This window comes from Camelus bactrianus, chromosome X (assembly GCF_048773025.1).
Source record: "Camelus bactrianus isolate YW-2024 breed Bactrian camel chromosome X, ASM4877302v1, whole genome shotgun sequence".
Classification (NCBI taxonomy): domain Eukaryota; kingdom Metazoa; phylum Chordata; class Mammalia; order Artiodactyla; family Camelidae; genus Camelus; species Camelus bactrianus.
Window position 1 is genome coordinate 95,898,049 of NC_133575.1, and position 16,817 is coordinate 95,914,865.

Consider the following 16,817-nt stretch of genomic DNA (forward strand, 5'->3'; position numbering starts at 1 on the left):
GGGCAGTATCATTTGAGGATGCAGGTGATACTTATGATCTTCCCCTTGACATGAAACATTATCATTCAGAACCTCTCATCTCACTACACTAGCCTGTAAGGTGGCCCAAGTTTCTGAAGTAAAATTCATCTGTTAGTCTGATTCATTTATTGATTCCTACAGCATATTTGAAATAAATCCAGGATTATAAGTATTTTATGTACACAAATTTCCTTCCGCTTTCTTTCTTCCCTGTTCATTTTCCCTTCATCTCCCAATCCCCTTCCCGCCCCGACTGAGTCTTCCTTTCTTTTCCCTTTCACCCTCCCTCCTTGGACACAGATCATATTCTAATCTCAGCTTCCTCGTTTATTTGGTGCGTGCTATCGGCACAGTCAGCCTCTCCGGGCCTCAAATTTCCTCTGTTAAAATGGGTTTAAGAGAGTGCCTACCTTAGAGGGTTGTCAAAATTAGAACACACAACAAGTCCTATGCCGACCACAGTGCCTGGACTATAGTAAGAACTCAACCTGTTCGCTCTCTGTCTTTTCATCCTTTTACCTCTATCCCTTTACTCCTCCACCTCAGAGCTCAGCATATAAAAACCGTGGGAAAAAACACCTCGAGCCTACAGCAGGAAATGCTGGAGCTGGGGGCGGGGACTGCGCGGTGCCCACTGCGCATGCGTGCCCGCTCCTTCAGGTTCTGGGCTCCAACTCGGGGGGGTGGGGTGGGGGGAAATAGGGCTCCATTTGTCCTGGTTCCCCCTTTCCGACCCCAGGAAGTGGCGGGACCTCGGTGGCGCCCCGAGCGGGCTCAGCGTTAATCGAAGGACGTCCAGGCCCGAGGGGTAAGTTCGAAAATGGCGGAGGGGAAAGAAGGAGGGGCTTTGCAGGGCGGGAGGCTGGCCTCGCGGCGAGGGTAGAGGCAAGCTGACTGCGGGGGGCCCAGCGGCGCGGCAGGGGCCGGGAGACGGACGGGCCGCGCCGCGTGCCGTGTTTCTTTGAGGCCCTGACGTGCACGCACTTTGGATTCCCCAACTCGGGGTCCTCCCAGGGAATGGGCGGGCTGGTGGATGAGCGTGAGGGAGACGGAGGGACTTCCGTTTCCTTTTCGACTGGGGCCTGGCCGCGGCGAGGAGTTGGCATTTCCAGATTGGGGCTTGGGCTGCCCCTCCTCCAGGACCCTCCCCTCGGCACCGCGCGGGGCGCCGCGGGCGATCCAGGCCGGCTCTCCTGGCGCGGTGGGTACTGCCCGTACGGGCTTCCTCATCCCTCTCCTCCCCTCCCCTTTCCTTCTCTCCCCTCCCTCCCCTCGGGCCCGGCGCTGCGGGGGAGGGCGAGAAAGCCGCCCCTGCCCTGCGCTGGTGGCTCTCCCGGAGCTGCTTGCCCAGGTCCTCGCGAATGCCGAAGGAAGGCGTGGGTACGTGGGTGGCTTCAGGCCGCCCGGGTGCCTGCTTAAACCCCGTGGCCCCTAAGGTAAATCGAGTCAAAGAACTTTTTTTATAATGATCAAAGGGGGGACACCCCCCCCCCACAGCTGGTGCCTGTGGCAGGTATGGAGCAGGGTGGAGTGTGTCTGGCGAGGGCGTGTGAAGCAGAAAGAATAGGAGTCAAAGACCTTCCGGAAGAGGAAATTAGTAATTCTTTCCAACCCTTGCTGCCGTGGTCACCTCCCTAGCACCTTCTGGGAGTAAAACAAAATTCAATCTAACTTTCAGTTTCATTATTTTAACTCCATTATACACTTAATTGTTTTCTTTTCAGGAGGAGGGGAATGGTTATTGCTGACACTAAGCAACAGCCCTCTCCACCTCCAAAAAAGAAAAACGTCAATCAAAGCTTTGTAAAAACCTATCAGATTTTAATAATCTACTACTTTGCTTTCAAATATAATTACGTCACTACTCATGTCACAAATGTACTACCTTGATAGCTAATGACACTTAGAAATTTACTCTCGTAAGATTGGAGGTTGCTTTAGTGCTTTTCTTCTCTTTTTTTACTTAATATTTGTTACATCCAGTTCAAGAGTACACTGTTACAGACGGCCATCTTAGAATTATAACGTTTTAGAGTTAGTTGGAAGGGATCTTAGTCCAACCCTGATATTTTACAAAAGCATAAACTAAGGCACAGGAAGATTTCATGGCTTGCCTAAAGCTACTTGATTACTTAAATTAGAACCCAGGTTGTCTGGCTCCTAGCTCAACACTCTTTCTGCTCAGCTGCTTCACATAGCCTCCAAGCAAGAAAATTAAATGTATTCCGTGCACGTTTCTGAAGCATTTACCACTTGTGCCATGCAACCGTGCTACTGCTTGCTGTATATTTAACATGCTTATGAAGCCAGTGCTGGAGATATTTTTCCCCATCGTTCAAGAAGTGGCAACAGTTTAGCTTAAAAAGATTTCTACATACGCACCCATCTACTTGTATGTGCTTAACTTCTTGAAGGAGGCACAGGAAAAATGTTAACAGTGATTACTTTGGGAGGTGGAGGGGGCTGGGAATCTTTTACTTTGCATTCACATGTGACCGAATGTACTGTTTGAACTTCTTATCATAAACAAGTATTGATTTTATAACTAAAAACAAGTTTTAGAGTTCATACACATATATGTATATCCATATAAACAAGTCTCAATGGTATGTGTGTATGTATTTATATACATACATACATTTATGTCTCAGTGGTTTGTATTGTAAAATCCGCGATGGTTCATGTCAGCCCTACTGGCAGAGCAGTCCTGATTTTTGGATGCTCACATTTCTTCTTTGGTTTTCTCCTATTGCTCCTAATGTAAGAAGGTAGCAATAATATATGTTATTAGTCTTTACATATTTTTATAAAATGTGCTAAGCTTTTGATTATTGAGTAATGTAGGAAATAACATTCAGGATATCAAATTTGGCACAATGATAAAATTTTGAATGTAGAATCTTTGCGGGTAAGAATCATAATAAAAAATTAAGTCTGAAGCGGTCCCTGGTGATTAGTGGTTCTTTTGTTTTTATGAATAGGTTAAGACACAAGAAAAAGTGAATTGCCCAAGGTTATATATCTGATTATTAATAGAACTTGGACTAGGGTCTTGGTCCTAGTCCAGTGCCCCTTGTACTATACCTGTAATTTTATTGCTTTCTAGTACATTCGATGACTAATTAAGGGGACAAAGTAATGCTGACTAAAGGTTAGTCAGGCCCATTTCAGTAGATAAGAATTACTGTGATTAATGTACCAGTTAATTTATATAGTGCTTGAAATAGTAATGTAAATGTTCTCCTTATATTTGGTTGTAGACATTAGCTTGTTTAGTAAATCCTTTTATATTTATTTACATATATATTATTATGTTTATATAATATTTAGCAAATATTATAAATGCTTAGAGACCCCAAATACAAAATAACGATATTTCACTGTTTTTGTTTGGTCTCTTATTTAAGCCTGGTAGCTGGTGCTAATAGAAAAAAAAAAAAGCTATGGTTTATATTTTAAAAAAAACTAATGAGTGCCTACTGTATATGCCAGGCATTGACTATGTGGTAGAGTTCCAAAGATGAATATGGCAAAATAGATGCCCTTGTTCTTTTGAGAATGGGAGATCATCATGAGCTGTCAATTCTCAAACTTTATCTCTGGTCTAATCTGGTAATAGTATTAAAAAATGTAATCTGCGGCACTGTTTAAGGTCATTGTGTGAGTAGAATTGAGGAGATAAAAACAGTAGTGGTAAAATAAGTTGAATTGAACAAATATTATTTTCATGTTTTAGAGGTCATGTGATACAGTAGAATGAGCCCTACATTGGAGGCCTGGGTTCTTGTTTTGTCTTTGTTTCCGATTAGCTGTGGGATTGTCAGCAAATCACTAAGCCTTATTTTTTTCTTTTTTCTTTTTCATAACTTTTTAATATATTTATTCCATTTAATTCAAAACATGAAAAGGCCATTTGGAATACTATATATTATAAAAGAAAATATGTATATCATATGAATTTGAGGCCAAACTTAAGAGTTGTATGTTTAATCTGTTCTGTGTATACTTAGTAATAGGTTGTCTTTTGTGTGATAAAAGCATATTTATGTCCATTTTATAGGACTCAGCATGGACTTTTATTATTTTTAAATATAATACAGTTGTAGCTCTGCTGTTTGATACATTTTGGGATTTGATTTGGTGTGATTGGTACCCAGTCTTTGTTGTTGATACATGTGATTCAGTATTATGATCTGCGTCTATTATGTATTTTCAAGGATATGGGTTGTGGTGATAAGTGAGGTGTTCTGTGTGGACTGGGAATAGCTTGGACTCAGATGGTCAGACAGAGGTTGAACTGAGTGAGTTAAGGCTGATTTCCTAAACTGGGCAAAGCTGCTCCCACTGTGCATTCCCTGGTATATTTATAAATACTAATATGGTTTGAACTTTATACTTATTCCTGTAATAATTTTGTTGACCTTAAAACATGTCAGCATACATGATACACCTTTCTATGGCTCCAGCTAATTTTTCAAGCCTTGAAAGGGCATGGAGCCTAATATTTTCTACCTCACTGGACTACCCTTTTTGCCAGTGATCCTTATAGTAATTTCCTTAGACCTATGTTGGTCCAAATCACTGGGTTTATTTTACTTTTTATTTTTTTTAACTGTCATTTACTGGCCACATGCTCTTTGATGAGTAACAACCAGTCAGAAAACCACAGTTTCTCCATAACTCAAATGTGAGTATGATGTGTTGTATAGATTAGATTAGCTACCACATATGAAAAAATGCTAAATTGTAAGCCACGTTACATATTTAATTGTAATCAGAGGTAACATGGTAAAAGAAAAAAAAAGGAGGATGATCTGTGGAATCACATAAGCTCATGCTTAAATTTTGACCTTGTATTAAAACAAATAGCATGTTTTAGTAGAGAAGTATTTACATGTAGCTAAAATGATGGGGTGGAGGAAAATGAAAATTAGTTTATGGATAGTTTTTAGAACACGTGAGCGTCCATTAAATATGTTGTACTATTTTAATTTGGCTTCTGGTTATTTATTGTGGCAAAGTTTCCTTTACTTTGTGTCATTTTTTAAATTTAAGCCGAACAGAAAACAAACCTACTCAATGTTTGCATATAGGCAACAGAGTGGCTATTAGATAGAACTAAATATTTTTACTGGGAGAAAAAGAAAAGATACTGACTTTTATCAAGAACTTGTTTCAGCACTTGCTTGAGATCCCAACATGATCATGAAAGGGAATTCTGAGAAATATCTAGGGTAGGTTTGACCCATTCACCAAGTCGTTCATTGAAAGAACCTCAGCATGGCACTTGTGGAGCCATTTGATTTCTAAGTACTACATCCTAATTACTCTGTCAGAATAAGTTATCTGGACAAGTATCAAGTAGAATAAGTTCCAGTTTCTACGGTCTTAGTCAAATCATTTAACTTCCTTATGCTTTAGTTGCCTTATCTTAAAGTGAAAGTGTGACTACTATTATACTGTGAAGCACAAACATAAGTAAATTATATTGAACAAGTTTTGCTTGTGGATGTCTACAGAATATAATGATCTTTTCAGTGTACTTGTTTCTGAGCTGCCCTTCTGTAAAAATTATTTTAGAGAAATTTTGGCCAGAGATCAGGGGAGACTCCTTTTTTACCAGGCCCCAAATTAATTTATTGTTTTTATAAGGCAATGAATGAACAAGTTTAGAACTCCAACAACAGGCATCACTCAACATTTTTCAATGAAGTCTTTTATTTTCAACTTAAGTTAACAATAAGTAGCCATCAGGTATTATTATTATCTGTATTTCTCAGCCCTCTCTGCTAATGATTTACTGCTACACAAACAGTGGACCAAAAGACATTTGTTCATGGCCAACTACTGTGGACGTGACGTGGTTACTGTGTTTATCTCTGGGAGTTGACCTATATCCTCTTTTTTGTTTTTAAGCTGATGATAGACAGTAATATTACAAAGTAGAAAGTTGGCACAAATTCTCAGGACAGGCAAAAACATAAAGACTAAGAAAGTACCCTTCCCTCTCCTTTTGAGTTATAAAAATTATCTTCTGTGAAGGAAGAGCCAAAACCTTGGGATAGGAAGTCCCACTATCGGTAGCTTACTGGGCCAGTGTATTCACAAACTAAGGAAGCCTTGTCACGTGGCAAATAGCCAAATAATACCCCCAGTCTGCTGGGCAGGATTGTATAAGGGACCTTGATTAATCGAGAGTCCAGCTGCTTTTTTCTTTTGATTAGAATCTAATACAATTTAGATAAATTCTGGATAAAATGTGGAAAATTAAGAAAACCACAAAGAAAAAAAAAATTGGTAGTCCCACTGCCCAAAGATAATAACCACAGTAGAATTTTGAATTTTAGCCTGTCTTTATATGTGTTTTTTAATAATTGGGATTATACTGAACAATATTGTATTGTTAACCATCTGCTTTCACTTAATACAACATCATGAACACGTATCTGTATTCTTTAGTATTCTTCTACAACCTAGTTTTTAAAGATTGTCTAGTATCCACATTACCAAAGTGTCCTCTTTTGTTGGAATTGAGGGGGGTTTTTGTTTTTATAAATAACGCTGTATTGAACATCCTTTTAAATACATTTTTAAAAGAAATCCCTGATTATTTCCTTGGAGTTCATACTTAGACCTAGAATGACTGGTTCAAATGTAATCATATTTAAGACTTTTAGAATATATTGCCAGATTATTCTCTAGAAAATGTGTACCAGTTTTTAGTTCCATCAACAAGAGTACCTGTTGTCCCATACCTTCTCCTCTGCTAAATTTTTATTGTTGATAGTGAAGACAGTCTCTGCCAAACAGGACAAAAATGATATCTTTTAAAATGTTTATGTCTTTGATTACTAATGCTATTTAACATTTTTGTATATGTTTTGTTAGCCATTAGTATCTGCCATTTGTAAATTTGTCTCTTTTCTGTTGAGATGTTCACCTTTTTCTCATAGATTAATAAGTGCTTTCCAGCTTTTTCTTAAGACTATTCCTAGTCAAAACCAAGATAGATTAAAAGGAGGTGGAAATAGGACACACTCCTGTTTGAGGCCACTTCATATTGATGTTAAAAGCAAATAAACAGATAGAAGGACATTTACTCCAACATTTTTTATAGTAGTAAAAAATTGTTAGCTTTCTAAATGTCCAGCAATAAAGGTGCATAACTATGTGTGTATAGAATATGTTAACATTTATGTGTTTTAAAATGCTCATACGTGCGTGCATGTTCGTATCCCGTCTCTGGAGGAATGCACAAGAAACTGGTAAGAGTGATTGCTTCTAGGAAGGGAACTGGAGGTTTAAGGTTCAGAGGTGGAATTGATACAACTATTGTGCCTCTTGAATTATTTGATCATGTGTATATTTTCTTTTTTATAAATTACATTTAAAATTAATGTTCAGCAATATGGAATTGATGAGGTTATGATACATTAATATAGTCAGATACTAGTCATCCATTTAAAATAATGTTCTAATCCAGATAAAAACTGATGTGGAAAGATGCTTATGATATATTACTAAATGAGAAAAAGCAAATTGTGAAAATACCATGTACAATAAATCCCCTTTAGAAATATTTGTAATGTGCATATGCTACCTGCACATAGAAAAGGCTTTTAAAGGATAAACATATTAAAGTATTCACAGCTTGAATAGTAGGATTCTATTTTTGCCCCTTTCTTTTATAAAGGAAAACTATTGTTTATATTAAATATTGGGTTGGTGTCCATCTTGAGATTTTGTTTTTCTGCCTGCTCTGATTTTAGCAAAGGTTTTGATCTGGACTCTGAATAAGCACAAATAGTATTAATCTATGTCATGGATCTAGAGTTTGGGCTGTAGGTGGTTTGTTCTTGAATCAAAGACTTGATTAACAAGCACTGTAAATTGTCTTAAGTTCTGAGCAGTTTTCAGTAAAGTGGAAGTGGGGATAATCGTGACCTTTTAATGATTTTGAGTGAATTCTTGAACCCCAAACCTGTATATTCTTCATGAAAACATTCTTTTGGGGAAACACAGTCCCATAATTTGTTGAAGAAAAAAAAATGAAGGAATACCTTCCTGGGTTGTCCATTCTGAGAGAACTGTACCTGTGGAGTTAATTATTATAAGTAATTTGGCAAAGATTGGAGGTCTGGGCTCAAATTTAAGTATTATTGTAGCTTTCTCAATTAAGTATAGAACATGTAATTGATACTCCCTTTGTTGATTCTCAGTATGCCCTTTCAGGTGTTTACAGAAGTAGGCTTCATGATCAAGCATATGTTGTAGACAGAAGTATTAATAAGTTTATGTTGTTGACTGAACTTATGGGCTAAGTGCTTATTAATGCCATTCAGTTGTTTGAATGGCTCTAGTGCTTAATTTTAGGGTGAGAACTTTTGATTGGATTGAATATAATTAACCTCAAAAATGTTTTATTGACCATTTAACCTAAAGTTAAAAGGAAATATGCTTCTTGGTTTGAAGAACCGTAGTAGTATAAATGAACAATTTGACCAAAAGTTGAATTTTTATGTAAATATATCATAGTATAAAAGCTGAATTTTTTAAATGATCCCTTTTTGTTCAGGGCATATTACTTTTAAAATTCAGCTTTTTTTATACTGTGATACATTTACATAGATACAGTTCTTAGATACTACAACTTTGTAAATCAACATGCTATTTCTAAACAGGGAACTAATACTTTAAGATCATTAAAAGAGGGATTGACCTCCACTGGGTCAGGGAGAATGTTGCTTATTTGACAAAATCTCTATGCTGGATCATCTATAGGGGAAAAAAAGCAACTGATGAGAAAATCTTACAATATTTCTGCATGTAATAAGCAAAGAGAGAATCTTAAGATAAATTTTAAATTATTATGGTGTTTTGGGTTAGCACATAGAAGTGTTTATGATGTTACTGTGAAAAATTTTGTAAATCCTGTAATATTTTTGAAATGTGACTTTAGTATAGGTTTGTATCACTGAAGAACTGTACTGTTTGCCTGATATGCATATATTTCCTGTTTGGGTCACATTTCCTGGGGACAATGGCATATTAACAATTTTTAGTACTCACAGTGATCTCAAGAGTTTAGGGGAGGTAGTGGGTGGGATGTGGGATAGTAACAGCTGTTGGCATAATAGAGGTATTTCACATTCATTATTTTGCCCAACATTGATTAAGCACTACTGTGTGTCATGCATTGCTTTAGGCATTGGGAATACAAATATGATAAGACACAGCCCTTACCATATAGGACCTTCCTTCTCACAATACATACACACACACACACGTGTGTGTGTGTGTATGCAAAAGTTATTCAATATTGTTCTAGTACAACTTGAGTCATCAGCAAATTAGAGGATATAGTGAAGGCACAAAGAATAGTCATTTTACTGGGCTTTTGAGTGGAAGAATCAGCAAAGATGTCATAGATGAGATTCTAAAAACATTCATTTTCTGAGTTTTAAGCAAATGCCCTTATTTAATCACATAATATGTTTCAGTCAGCATAGTAGTACTGCATTGGGGGCTAATAGGGTTATATTGCTTGCTTAATTTTTGTCGTATTTTTAATATCATTGTGTTAGTTTCTTAGGGCCACCATAGCAAAGTACCACAAACTGAGTGGCTTAAAACAACAGAAATTTATTTTCTCACAGTTCTGATGGCTAGAAGTCCAAAGTCAAGGTTTTGGCAGGGCCATGCTCTCTCTCTGAAGGCTCTGGGGAGAACCTGTTCCATGCCTTTCTCTTAGCTTCTGGTGTGGCTGTTGATCCTTGGTATTCCTTAGCTTGTAGATACATCATCACTCTAGTCTCTGCTTCTGTCTTTACGTGTCCATCTTCCCTGTGTCTGTTTCTTCTCCTTTTTCTACAAGGATATCAGTCACATTGGATGAGGGCATCCTAATGACCTCATTTTAACTTGATTACATTTGTAAGGACCCTATGTCCAAAGAAGGTTACATTTCTAACCAGTAGTTAGGACTCCAGCATATTGGGGGTGGGGCGGTGTGTGTGCACAATTCAACTCATAACATTTGTTTAATTTCCTTTTACTGTGCCACATTAATATAGTTACTTAAGGAATGCTTTTTCATGGTGAGAGGTTAACAAAGCCTTTGGTTGCAAGAATATAAGTATTTGTAGTTCATTAAATGATCCTGTAGCGATTGGATGAATTTCATCCAGAGACCAGAAGGGTGAAGCACAGACAGGTTATAGATTATCTATAAGCACAATGGAAAAAAAAGGCTCAAGGTTTTGCTACTTATTTGTTAAGAACAATGATTTGTTATTCTGGTACTATTTTGACTTTAAAAAAATTTAATGGGTATTTGTAATAGTTAATTTTCAGTCATCAGAGATAGTTTCCTAGTTAACCATCTTAAATAATTAAATTTATATTAATCTTCAGAGTCAAAATTACTTTCTTCAGTGTCTTGTACACATATGAAACTGCTTGCTTTTTTTTTTTCTACATTGCTGTGATAACTGAAACTCATGATATTATGGAATAGATTGTTTTCTAAAATTGCATAAGCCATAATAATTGACTACCAAATAGTGTTTTTATATTCACTGTTAATCTTCATTTCAAGTAAGGCAGATTTTTATTAGAAAGCTTAATACTTAAATACATTTCTGAGTAGTGTTCTGATATTAAATCTCACAAAAATATTTCCCTGCATGGGATTTTTTTTTTCTATTGCTTTGACATTAGAAGGTTTTTTCAGTTAATCAAGACTTTATTTCGTTACATATTTTTTACCATTTAGAGAAGCTATCTTTCAAAGTGAAGTCTTCAATCCTTCATTGTTTTAATAGTGCACAACTGTTATAAAGGCATCCATACTAGGCCTACTGTAAGGTTAATTAATAAGTAGCTTTGGGGGGAATTAGCCATAAACCGCAGGGAACTTATCTACTTCATAGTATTCTTAATTTCTATGTACATGCATACTATTAGTGCTTGTGCATTTTGTACAATGATAATTACCAAAGAAATCAGGCAGAGAATGAAAGTTGGCAGCCTTACCCTTACTTGTTCTAAGTGGATATGTGGGAAATAAATAACCTAATGAAAATAATAATCTCTACCTGTCAATAGTAAATACCACAACTTTCTCCTAAAGTGTAGGCAGTGTTCCTAGAATAATTCCACTGAAGAAAATCCAAAATCTTTGTACAAAAAAGGGCACAAGTATGTCCTATGCATAAAAAATCTCTTAATGTAAGTGCATTTTGTATCCAAAACGATTTGCACTAGTTGAATACAGATCTTCCTCAACTTACAATGGCATTATGTCCTAGTAAAACCATCCTAAGTTGAAAATACCATAAGCTGAAAATGCATCTAATACACCTAACCTACTCAACATCACATCTTAGCCTAGCCTACCTTAAACCTAAAAAGCCTACCAGAATACTTATATTCACTTACAGTTGGGCAAAATCATCTAACATAAACCTATTTTATAATAAAGTGTTGAATATCTCATGTAATTTATCAAGTACTATACTGAAAGTGAAAAACAGAATGGTTGTATGGATGCAGAAGGGTTGTAAATATATCAGTTGTTTACCCTTGTAGTTGGGTGGGTGACTGGGAGCTGTGGCTCGCTGTGCTGTCCAGCATCACTAGAGAGCATCAAACTGCCCTAGCCCAGGAAAAGATGAAAATTCAAAGTAAGGTTTCCACTGAATGGGTATCACTTTTGCACCATTGTAAAATTGGGAAATCATAAGTTGAACCATCATAAGTTGAGGACAATCTAGACATTAAAAGAGTTCAAAGGTGCACCAACATATATACAGACATACCCAAAACAAAAGGAATGCTTTCCAATGAGATTTTGAATGAGGATAAGAATTAAAGGACAGCGTCTCCTATATTACCAGAGTCAATGAAATTAATGTCATTTTAAAACATAAATTATACCTATTTGGAATTAGTTTCTAGATACATAATGCATAGGATGGACAAACAACAACACTGAATTTCATAATTCATGATCATAGCTTCAATGCTTCATGATATGGAAGGAAACTCCTAAAAATAGCCAGTTGGTTTGATTTTTTTAGAAGTTAGGAAAGAATGCATTTCAGAAAATAATTTGTAATAGTTAACAACAGAACAACAACATTAATAAATAAAATACTAGCAACACAAGAACTGAGGTCCTCAGAGTACCAAAAGAGAGAGAATCAGACTTCACATTAGAACTCAAAGAATGTAGTTAAAGGAAAAATTAATTAAGATCTTTGTAACAGGTTAAATATTTAACCACTTCAAATAGAAGTGATTTGGGCCTCTCACATAGTTCTGAAAATGTATTGTAGCATCTAGTCTTCCATATCAAAAGCACATAATTTCATTAGCAGAGCTCCCTTTGTTTTAGACTTAAAAATCACTGTGATCCAAAGTTTGTACTAACAATTATCAAACTACTATTTAAATAACATTTAAATAGCTTTATTGAGATGTAATTCACATACCATGAAATTAATTTTAAGGTGTACAGTCCAGTGATTTTTAGTATACTCACAGAGTTGTGCAACCACCACTACAGTCTAATTTCTAATGTTTTCATTACTCCAGAAAGAAACCTAGTAACCATTTATAGTTAATCCCTTTTCCTTCCTCTCCCAGCTGTAGGCAACCACTAATCTACTTTCTGTTTCTATTTATTTTAACGACATTTTAAATTTACAACATTATTGTTCACATGCCTATTCCAGGTCACCAGCTCAGAGGTTTAAAAGTTCTTAAACTAGCCAAATTTACAAGTCCTGTGACTTCATCACTCAGAAAACATTCAAATGATGGTTTCATGATGTTATGACTATTCCATCTCCTAAGAGTTTTTGATCTGGAACATGTGTTTCAAATTCTGTTTGTACCACTTGCTAGGGGTGCTAAACTCATTTAATTAAAAGGAATAGAACCATTCTGTCCAGACTCAAAACTGAGTTTGTTCTATTTGGTTTAACCTTCTAGGCTTTCCATAGTAAAAACAGCTTTAGGAATCTTCTGTGGCACGCCACTATCTTCAATAATAATGTCACCTTCATCACTGTCTTCATCCTTTGGTTCAATCTTCTGTGAATGGCCAAAAAAGCTATTGTCAGTAGCACTGCCAGAAGTCCTATTGTTCCTAGCATTATTCTCCTGGTTTACTTGTCTTGCTATTATGGTGAGGTTGCGGCTGTTTGCAATCATCCTGTCTATTACTTGATCTCAACTCTTCCTTGAAACGTCTGTACAATTAACTTCTAAAACTTCATCATTAACAGCCAGTGGTTCTGTGCTATGAGCCAGACCTCCTGGAACAAGCCAGGATATAAAGATCCCTGGGACCCTCTCTAAGCCATGTGCTGTCTCAGCTAGGCTGAAACCATCCCAGCTATAGAGTCCTAGGGACTGTTCAGTGTTGTGTTTGTAAAAATGAACTAATCCTCTGATGTGTTTCTGGGAGAATATCCACATCTGTAATAGAATTCACAGGTCTAAAGTTTTGGTGCATACCAATGACTGGATGTGGCTTTTTTCTGTGGTTGACAGAGAACAATGCGTTGGTTAAAACACTTTCCTTTATTAGCATGTCTGTACCAAAGCAGTCTTTGCATCTTCCTTTATCTTTTTTTTTTAAACATAAAAATCCTAAGCAGTGGGTTGGCTCTTGAAACAGCTTTGTGACAATTATCATCATTATTTATAGACAGTAAGTCTTCCTGGATGTCTGCATAGTCTAATAAAATGTTAACATTAGGTATCTTATGAACATGTTTCAGTAATCCATAAAACTCTTCAAAATGTCCAAGTTTTGCTCTTTCTATCGAAAACTGTTGAAATGAATGCCAAATCTACTGTTTTCCTCCAAGATGCCCAGAAGCTCGAAACTCACCAAATGCACCTGCAGAGGTGACTTGAGTTTCACTCCTGAGCTCCACAGGGCAGCCGGGGTGGCCTGTCTTGTGTGGCAGGTAGAGATACAACTCCGTCCTCCCTCCCTCTGCTTTGGTGGCTGCAGAGCTCCGGTGGTCGAGGAGGAGGGGGCAACTAGCCCATTCACATCTTTGCTCTCGGCTGCCTCCCAACGACTGGACTCCTGATCCAGGCCAGTGGTGCCAACCTGAGAGACTTTAAGTGAAAACATTATTAAAGACATTTTGGAAAAAAAGACCACTTGTAATCCTGCTACCTTAATATTTTACCAATTTATTAAAAATTACCTTCCAAGTCTTGTCCACAAGTACATGTTTTCACGCAGTGGCAGTGTGATGTACATCCTACTTTATATTCTTTTCCCCTTTAAAATAAGCTTTGTTCTGTGTATTTGGCAACTTTATTAATAAAAACCTTAGGGAAATAGAAACTTGTGTACAGATACTAAGTAGGTGGGTTTTCTGTGTGTTTTTCTCTCCCTTCCAATCCCCCATATTCCCACATTATTACTAGATTAGCAGTTAGTCTCCTCTCCTTGGCACATGCCCATGGCTATCTTTACCCAGTTGACTAGGCTGTATGTGTGTGTCTGTGTTGTGTGGGTGTGTATATATATAGTGTGTGTATGTATCTGTATATTTTAAACACATCATCTCACCATCTTGAAATCTTCCACACCCCTCTATAAACGTGTACCACTGCTTGCTGATTCTTTTTATGTCATTGTTGGCTTTCATAGTGACATTTTTTTTCCCAACCACTGTTCCCTCAAGATTCCTGACTGCCTAGCCCCTTTATGTCAAAGCTTTTTTGGGCATCATTCTCTCTGTACCTTCTTACATTTTGGCTTACCCAGTACAAAGTCTGAATATGCTTTCACAAAGAAGCCTTAAATTATCTCAGCATACTTTACTGCACTGAAACCTTTTCACATCCAAAGCCTTTTTATAATCCTTCTCCTAAATCCATACCCCATTTTCCTCTGTATTCACAGTTCCTGTGCTCCACATATACTTACTTTCTAAATATCATTTTCACCACCTTTATTTCACTTAAATTCTTTTTTTTTTTTAAATTATCTCCCATCCATTTCATTTGGTGCTTTCCTCCAATCCCAAGGTTTCTGTATTTTGTCAGTCATTCTTTCTCCCTTTCACTGCTAACCTCTGGTAATTCAGTTTTCTCACCCTTTTGCAAAATCTCACACTCTGATAATGTGTAAGTAGTGTTCAGTTGAGTGCTTCTGAATAAATAACCTGCTTTTCAAAACAGTGAAATCTAAACTATTAGCATGGAAATAACCCCTGGGAAGATGAGGTCTCTACTTGAAAGCTTCAAATACAGATTCTCTTGCTATTGTTGAATGCTGCAGCTTTATCTGATATTATCTGAAATGGGGTGACTACTTGAACCACACAGAATGTTCACTATTGTTAAAATGAAAATAGTTTGTTGATTTTATACTTCCTTTTTGACTGACCTAAGAAACAACACTTAACCACCTCAGAGAAGGTAACATTCATATGGTTTAGACTATATTGAGCATTAATTCTTCACAATAATTATAGACTTAGAATGTTTAATTCTGCCTCCTAGTCCATGCCAAAGTCGTAATCTCCAAGTCAACCCAATCCATTTTATACTGATATTGATTGTTGTAACTTTTCATCCTTGTATTGGGTTAAAATCTACTGGCTGTAATTATATTCATTGACTGTAATTCTTCCCTCAAGCTAAACAGAATTTGGATCCCTTTTCTACATGACAGCCTTTTAGTTATATAAAGGTAGTTATTCTAATTGGGGGACGGTTTAGCTCAGGGTAGAGCATGTGTTTAGCATGCACGACGAGGTCCTGGGTTCAATCCCCAGTACCTCCATTTAAAAAAATGTTTAATGGGAGGAGGGTATAGCTCAGTGGTAGAGCACATGCCTAGCATGCATGAGGTCCTGGGTTCAATCCCCAGTATCTCCAATAAAAAGTAAATTAAAATAAATAAGCCTAATTACCCCCCCAAAAAATAAATAAAAATAAAGTTATAAAAAAAATGTTTAACAAAGGTAGTTATTCCACCTCTTTCCCCACAATTGTCTTTTCCCTTTGAGATAAATATCCTCATCTCTTCCAACTATTCCTCATCCTGATGCTCTCTGCGGACATTACCCTTTGTTAATGTCCCTTCTAAAATGTGTTCAGAACTAAAAATAATATTCAATATGTAGCTGAATTGAATCTGGATGTTTCACCTCTGGACATTAATACAGACTGAAGTTGCTTCAAATTTTTTAGCAGCCATGTCATGTTGGCTCATGATGAATTTGTAATTAACTAAAATCCCAAGATTTTAATCTGGAGGTTTCCCTTTATACAACTTCTTTCTGAACCAAGATTCCATCTTCCTTTAGTTGTACAACAGATTTTTAAAGTCAGAATGTAAGACTTTACACATATCTCTATTAAATTTTATCTGATTAGCGTATCAGCCAGCCTTGGTTTCTTTGAATCTTGATTTTTGTCATCTAGCTTATGCTGATTCAATGAAGAGTCTTGAAGCTAGTATTGGAATGTTTTCAGACATCTGGAAAACAGTAACCAGAAGTCATGAGGACTGTCTTCTAAAAATTACTGTATGTAGATATAACTCAGCTCTTGAGGTGTATATGAATTAATACCATTATAAATTGACAAGTTCAGTAAAGACTGAAGTTCTTTGACAGCCTGCAAGACAGAAGCCTTATGTTGAACATTAACTCCAAGAAAGATGATGTTCCAAGACATACTGTGCCAACATAATGCCAAGAAAGCTGTTAGTTCTTCCCAAGAAATCAGTTAATACACATATGAATAGAGAT

At 36.8% G+C, this 16,817-nt stretch overlaps 1 protein-coding gene, 1 non-coding gene and 1 pseudogene across 5 annotated transcripts in view; 2 read left to right on the forward strand and 1 right to left on the reverse strand.

Annotated features, from left to right (window-relative positions):
* The first annotated feature begins 676 nt into the window (after positions 1-676).
* Positions 677-16,817, forward strand: part of XIAP (X-linked inhibitor of apoptosis) — a 52,306-nt gene continuing 36,165 nt past the window's right edge. Inside the window, exon 1 of one of the 4 annotated variants that reach the window (XM_010963926.3) lies at positions 677-829. Coding sequence is in view for 2 of the 4 variants with exons in the window: in XM_074359885.1 (XP_074215986.1) it covers positions 1,039-1,222 (184 nt within the window). In the remaining 2 variants the exon portion in view is untranslated. The other 3 variants (XM_074359885.1, XM_045523304.2, XM_010963928.3) reach the window with 3 other exon arrangements.
* LOC141576418 (partitioning defective 6 homolog beta pseudogene) lies at positions 12,849-14,188 on the reverse strand (annotated as a pseudogene).
* Positions 15,867-15,939, forward strand: TRNAA-AGC (transfer RNA alanine (anticodon AGC)). Its single transcript has one exon. It is a non-coding gene; the product is annotated as a tRNA-Ala (tRNA).